The 7,551-nt window shown below is 42.7% G+C and overlaps 1 protein-coding gene across 1 annotated transcript; it reads right to left on the bottom strand.

The window, feature by feature from the left end:
* Window positions 1-1,370: 1,370 nt before the first annotated feature.
* Window positions 1,371-5,991, bottom strand: NUDT5 (nudix (nucleoside diphosphate linked moiety X)-type motif 5; the record flags this gene model as incomplete). Its single annotated transcript, XM_009870018.1, has 7 exons — window positions 1,371-1,480; window positions 1,740-1,793; window positions 2,520-2,528; window positions 2,864-2,965; window positions 3,946-4,041; window positions 5,149-5,256; window positions 5,939-5,991. Coding segments are annotated over 7 exons (532 nt in total), but the record flags the coding sequence as incomplete, so codon positions are not given.
* Between the last annotated feature and the right edge of the window lie 1,560 nt (window positions 5,992-7,551).

The raw sequence follows: 7,551 nt of genomic DNA, 5'->3' as shown, positions 1-7,551 counted from the left end.
CCTGCTGAAAATTTATTTATGTTGTCGCGCTTTACAGCGACAAGGTAACAACTGTAAACGTTAGACAATAAACTTATTTAATTAAGCTCTCTCCTGTGTCTCTTCTGTGCAAGATGTAATTCGTACACAGTTTTTGATCGTTTCTTACATGCTCTGTTAGGGAGGGAAGGCTCCCTTTTTTTTTCCTCTTCCTCCGTTCACTTTCTAGAATATATTTCTGATCAGTTTTTAGCAACTTTAATTAAAAAACACATCTCTAGATTCTTCCCCTTAAAACCATTGCGCTTTTCTGCTCAGCTGTATTAAATGACTTTTTCCCTTTGTTTTCACATTTTGATCTCTTCTGTCTTCTCTCAGGCTTGACTTGAAAATAACTTTGTGTTGTTTATGAAGGTAAGAAAATCGGACATTTTCTGCTCCATTTCTAAGCTACGTAAGTCTTCCTGATTACGCGTGCCCATCCAAATTAATTTCAGAGCGAGGCTTTGATACTACCTTTATTATTACAACTCTTAGATCCTAACCTTTAGGCAGTGGTGGTCGTTTACATAATTGGAAGCCGTTGACTGCGAGCTGCTACACAGAGGACTGGTTTGGTGAAAGATTTACTGAGAAGCGCTCAGACTGGGCGAAGGTGCCACGTAGGTGCCTGGAGGGGGAGAACTGCAAGGCTGCCCCTCCTTGGGGCGCGTAAGTAAGCTCAGACCTTACACAGAATCCCCAGGCTGGGCCTCGGACCGCTCTGGTTTCCACTAGTGACTGTTTTGTTGTTATTGTCATCATCTTCGTCAGAGTCCGTATTTTCTTAAACAAACTAGTTTTCTTGGATAGTTTAGTTAGTGCGGGGAGAAGAAAGAAAGAAAGATCTTTGGGTCTAAATCTTAAAAGGAAGCTCCTGAAACTGCGGTTTCCAGCAGCACAGCCAGAGCCGTGAATGCCACATCCCTGCAGACAACGAGCTCTCGCCGCTGAAATGCTGCTGCTTGTGCTTGTGGAGCAGAGAGGAGCACGCTGGTCCTGCTTGCCTTCCTCCCCTCCTTTTGAATGGGCAGTGTTACGCCACCAACTACAGTTACTTAAGCATCTCCCTTACACCGAAACATAAGTGCAACGATGAATATAGTGAGAAACAAGCAATTCTGAAAATTAAACTGCATTTTTATTATGATTATTTTGTCGAGGCTTAACAGACTGAGCAGTTAGAAAGAATGCTTTGTGGCAGTTATGTCGTTCCAGATAAAAATAGCAAAATCGTTCCTACAAATACTTTTGTTTGCTCTCCAAGTAAAGCAAAGGACCTTTAGTACAAGAAAGGTTATACTACTAAGCCATCCGAGGCAGTGTTTCTCTCAATTTCTCATCATTTAGTTTTAGAACTTCATAAAAGGAACTTGGAGCGGTTTTTCTGCTGCACGCTTCAGGGTCAGTGCGTAAGTATAAACCCTGGCATCCACTGCAAGATGCTCTTCTGCTATGAGTTCTGGAAAAAAAAACAATGAGGTGCTGTTAAAACTTCTCTACAAATTTAAGTCTTTTACTAAACTGAAGATCTACAGCCTTGCAGACACGAGTTTGTATCAGTAACATGGAACGCTGTCACTAACGCAGTTACCTGGTCTAGACTCTCACAGCTTTTTGGTTATGTCACAGTATTCTAGGGGCAGAAGTGAGGAGCTATGACAAGCCAAAGGTTTTTTGAAGTTTGCATTAGTGCCTTTAATGTGTCAGAAAGCTCTTACCGTCAATTCTTTGAAGCAGGTCGTTCTTTGGAAGTGAAATAACTTCCACAAATTCTAGAAGAGAAGAAGAAAGAATCACGCAGCTTTAAATTAGTGAAGTTACCTCAGTGTCCCATTTTATTAACAATTTAGAAGGGCAAATACACTGACTTCATGCTCATCGCCATCCAAAAGCCTTAAGCCTATATATATATTACAAAAAGGGTGATTAAAGCAGGGAAGGCAGTGTCTGGGGTCATTAAAAAACAGGTCTGGCAGAAAAAAAACTAAGAAAATGATGAGAAAAAGTGTCGCTGAGAGCTATGGAGGATAAGAATCCTTCTAAAAGGAAACTTTCTGCCTCCTGAGAATGGAAAATACACCGTTGAAGTGGACTTTAGTTTGGCTTATACTGGTACAATAATGGACTGTACATGTGTTTGAAGACCAAAACAGCAAAAAGACAAAGGATTTGCTCTTGATAAAATTGTGTTGGGTCACACCTTCCCTGGCTCTCTGAACTAGTTGTCTTTGGGCCTTGATCTACAGCTGTTGTGGATTCAGGAATTTGAATTTCCTAAGATACTGGTGCTAGAGGTGCAACACTTAAAGATAACGTGATAATGCCTACAGGAATTTTCATGTCTGGGCCAAAGTCAATCTCATGTGTGTTTGCTTAGGGCCAGGAGATTAACCAAGCCCAAATAAAAACCTGTTTTAACTGACATTTTCTAAGTAAAACTTGCCAAACGAAGATCACACTTGACCTTACTCTCAGTAGGAGCCCAGTTACGTACGTACCTCCATCATCTGCAAGTAAAAAAGAAGAAATAGTAAGTTAGGGGGTTTGAAATATACTAGTTTCCAAGTAAAAAGCCCTTTGATAGCTGATTGTAAGCGACACTGTAGTTCGTTCCAGGGTCAAGCCACAACTAAAATGACTATGTAAGTTCACAAGTGCGTGTGGCCCTCACTGAAGTTTGGCACCTAAATTTCTCAGAGTGTGTCTATCCCGCAGGATAGGATTTGAAGGGCCTAGAGCATCTCCATCTGCCGGGAGAGAAGAGATGCAGTGGTAATGACAGTTCTAAACCCATCATTTTGCTGCCTTCTCAGAATTTTCAAATAAATGATACAAGACTCACCAAGTTTTTGCTTAGGCCTTGTGTTCTCAGCCTCATCTCCATTAATGGTGACACACACGATGTGCGTCGTGCTGTTTGACAAGCCCGGGTCCAAGCAGAGAGCTGTGGACAAGCACACGTAGAGGGGAATTTTTCAAAAGCAGGGGTCAGACACCTTGACATTTTAACAAAAACTTTCACAGAAATGTACCTGATACAACAGGACAACGGGTATTTGGCATATGTTCACGGTGGAAGAGTTGTGAAAAGTTTGGTTTTGTGTGTTCTTAAAAGTAATGCTTCTGTAACCCTCAGCTCTTTTACAGATTCTTTGTAAGGCTTGTTTTCAGCAGTTCAGGTCGTGTTCCATCCCACAGACTGAAGATTAAATGTAAACTTTAATTCCTTTATAGACTTCTTCAGCCTATTAGAGTCTAATTTTGCCATCACCTGTCTCCCTCTCTCAATCCCCAACACGCAGTTGTACCTGATCAGGAAGCAAAGTCTCAGCTGTAATGACATTTACTCGAAATTACATGTAAGTTGCTTCACATCTCTTCCTTCTCAAGTTTATTTATGATTCTCATTTTGCCCTCATTTTGGTTTTATGTAGGAAGCATTGGACTGGCACCAATCACATTCCAAAGGATCTCTGGGTTTACTCCAATCACTCTTCCCTTTCTTCTTTCCCATTGGAGAACCTGAATACTGTCACGTCCCTGCAGCTGGCACGAGGACGACCTCTGCTCCGACTGCTCTGTGCAGCTCTTGTTTTCTCCCTAAGTTCATGGATGCTCTTCACATTAAGTGAACAATCACAGCTTGAGTAATTGTGTTGGTGTAAAGGACTTTAGTTAAACAGCAAAGTTGGTCCCTACAGACCTCAAACTTTTAGTTTAGTCCTGTGCGTTTGACAGTTCAGCCACTCATCAAGGACCAAAGTGTCACTGGTGCAGCCATGGGGTGCTACTCTCTGCAAATCTCCGTAGACTTTTCTGCGTCCATTTTTCCTTTGGTTTAGATAATTTTAGACATTCAGAGTAGCCATCAAAGACAGGATTAGCTTTGGGTGTGAAAATAAAAAAAAAAAAAGCAGCAAAGACCTGGAGTGCATTCAACGACTTCCCCCTTGTATCCAGTTTCTTCCTCCAACTCTCGCAGTGCGGCGCTTTCTGCTGTCTCGTTTTCCTCAATGAGGCCTGAGAGATAAATAATACACAAGAGCAATTAAAACATGAGCACTTAACTGCAATACCCCTCCCATGATCTAATTTGGTTTTACAGAGAAGCTGAAACATCCCCACTCCCCTATTTTCACAGAGGGATAGACTGAAGCATTAGGAAGGATTCCAGTTCCCGCCTTCGTAATGCGCCACGACCTCCACGGATTATCTACAGAATCATAGAAACATCAAGGCTGGAAAGGACCTTAGGATCATCAAGTCCAACCTACAGCCCTACACCAGCCTAACACTAAACCATCTCCTGAAGTGCCACATCCAACCGTTTTTTAAACAGTCCAGGGATGGTGACTCCACCACTTCCCTCAGAAACCCATTCCAGTGCTTCACTATCCTTGTGGTGAAGAAGTTTTTCCTAATATCCCATCTAAACTTCCCCTGGTGAAACTTGAACCTATCATTAAAAAGCAAGAAACACAGATGCCATCCATCGATCCTTTCTACTTTCCCAGGAATCCTTCCTTCGTACATGGGTGTACGTGTACAAATCTCTTCAAACACAGCACCGCAGTTGAACTCACTGGCTTTTCTGAAGTAGTGTCTGTAATTTTCCTTCTTGCTCAGCTGTTCTTTAAAGTGCCCAAGTGTCTTTAACATCCTCCCGTAGGGAATTTCTTCTCCACAAAAAATTATAGGTGACAACCAACTCACTAGACTGAGAGGTGTGAACAACTGGCAGTTTCTTCGGCTCTTTGTGATCTTCTGTGATCTTCTTGTGATCTTCTGACTTGCACTGCAGAAAGGGGTGTTTCCCCCCGAACGGCAGCAGGCTACCTTCCCAGGAAACGGTGTTAATATTCTCACGAGTGAGAAGCAGCCAAATGTTTTTACTCTTAGAGAGAGGAGGAGTGAAGGGAAATGCCATATTCTGCTACCAATGTCTCCCATCTGCCAAAACAAACTCATTTTGTATTCTTCAATATTCCTGTTTCTGAGCTTTGCACCGAGCTACAGAGCTCACCGTGCCTTCCTGGTCAGAGCTACCTCATTAAGACTGACCACACGAGGCACATCTCACCCCGCTCAGCTGGCAGCTTGATGTGACTCAATGTTTCGGTCACTTACCTGCAGGAAATTCCAAGCAGTAGCCGTTAATCGGGGGCCGGAACTGTTTCACTAGGACAATGCAGTCGTAGTGGAGAGTTCTCTGCAGCACTGCTATCACCGCTACACCTACACAGAGTGGTGGAAGACACAAGTACATAGAGTTTGAGCACAATGGAAAGAGTATTTAGTGCTAGATCTGGAAAGGAGCCCAAGCACAGTTAGTTTAAATGTTTAGATGCGTGCTCCAGAATTCTGAAGGATGACTTTAAGCTCCTGCGTGGCGAGAGATAAAAATCCCAAATGGGATCTTCAGAGTACCCCAGCAAACGAGAGCCACACATGCCAAACAAGACCAAGCTTCACCTCACCAACATCTAGGGAAGGGTTCTCTTGCCTGCAGAGGCTGTTTGGAAACCATTGTATGGAGCTCCCTCCTACCTTCTTTTCATTGCTACATCATGCCCCTCTTTTGCCCAAAGAGAACTGGATCCCTAATCCCTAACAGCAGAGCCAGGCCACTGCTCTGTGAGCTGCTCTGTCTCAGGGCATCCATCATGTGTTTGACATAACCCCATCGTTCCAAAGCGAACGCAAAGATCTTGGCAGAACAGTCCTACGCATAAGGTTCTGAGCCTTCAGCACCAAAGTTAGCATTTCATTAGCTTGTGGGTACAGCAAGCTCTGCTGAGCTGTTTTTCCACAACCTCATTCATTCAGGAGCAGATCGGCTCTAATTCTGCACCGCGAGTTTAACCCAAGAACTTCCACAGGAAAAAAATGTGAACAAAAAAAGTCACCGGTATCTTACCATCAGCTGAAACACCTTTTTTGTTGCCAGTACGCTTTACGGTTTCCCAAGTTCTGTTTAACACAGAGAAAAGAACAAATGAATACATACGTCATCTCCTACCCTTGCTACTTTCATTTAAAAGCACAATGTACCATCACCCAGAGGGGTGTCACAAGAAAGTCGCTGGCCTTAGGCAGGCCCTGTCATGTACTGGCACTGGAAGATGTCTGCAGTGTAATTTTGGTTTGCTACTTAAAGGATGGAGACAGAAAATAATAAATGATTGCTTAAGATCACTGAAAATGAAGGAAAAACATAAATGACTGTCACAGAACAAGCAAGTCTTACAAAAGGGATCTCAGAAAAGTGAAAAATAAAGCAATTTATATAAAAACACATTAGATTTTGAAAGATATTTTTGTAACAAGACCACATACATTCTTTATCTTGCTTTGGCATATGGTTTATAGTCTGAGTTATTGTGAACTCTCAGTTCAGTTACTTGAGCGCACAAAGAGCATGTAGGCAAGGAAGACCAAAAATTCTCTCTCGAAATAACCAACAGGATGAGCAAAACCCAAAAATTCACCACCAGTAAAAATCCTTTCATGAAAGCTCCAACCCTTGTTACTTTTAAAAGGATACTTTGCCAGTGAAGTGGGAGGCACTTGAGAAAGCAATCAGTATAGAATCACAGAATCACAGAATGTTCGGGGTTGGAAGGGACCTCAAAGGATCATCTAGTCCAACCCTCCTGCCAGAGCAGGATCACCCAGGGCAGTTGCAACTTCTTCCCTGAGAGGACTGAGGAAGAGCTTTTTTCCTGGTAGGCTGTGATGCTTTGGCAGGGATGAAGAAGGTAAAGCTAGAATGCTGTTGCACAGCTTTCCCCTGAGAAAAGGTATTCACCAGCAAGTGGAAGTAAAATTTGACAGCTTAGTGGTTTGTGTTTAACAGATAGAGTAGCCTTGAGAATAAAGAAGTAGCATTGTTATACAGTGATGGAAGCAGGACAGAAAACATGGTCATTTCTAATTAATGTGGTCATTTTTTTAAGCAGTGTCCCCAACTGGTGGCAAGTATTTTTGTGTCTTGAGATGAGATGCTGAGAGTGTAAATCTATTACACAAAGCTATTTTCAACTGACTGTATGCTTGTATGTGTTTGGAAATAAGCTTGTGAACAGAGAAGAAGAACTAAAAGAGAAGATGGTGGGTTCAGGCACTGAGACCACTTGTTCCACAGTGAGGAGCACAGTGTAAGGCTTCTAGCTCTTCTAAGGAGATTTTAAAATGAGGAAAGGGTTTGCTACATTGAAGCCAGTGCATGATATTACCGCAGGGAAATCTGGTAAATGCATCTAAAGCAGTAACGGAGTTACTTTACCTAAAATTACATGTCTCAGGAGACTGAATCATAGAATCATAGAATCATAGACTCTTACAATCACAGAATCATGGAATCATAGAATCACAGAATGGCCTAGGCTGGAAGGGACCTCAGAGATCATTTAATCCAACCTCCCTGTCATGGGCAGGGATGTCTTCAACTACATCAGGCAACACATGGGGTCCGAGCGGGGATCGAACCTGTGGCCTCAGTGTTATCAGCACCACGCTCTAACTGACTGA

This window comes from Apaloderma vittatum, unplaced genomic scaffold (genome assembly GCF_000703405.1).
Source record: "Apaloderma vittatum isolate BGI_N311 unplaced genomic scaffold, ASM70340v1 scaffold11255, whole genome shotgun sequence".
In the NCBI taxonomy this organism is placed as follows: domain Eukaryota; kingdom Metazoa; phylum Chordata; class Aves; order Trogoniformes; family Trogonidae; genus Apaloderma; species Apaloderma vittatum.
This window is presented reverse-complemented; position numbering and strand designations above follow the sequence as displayed.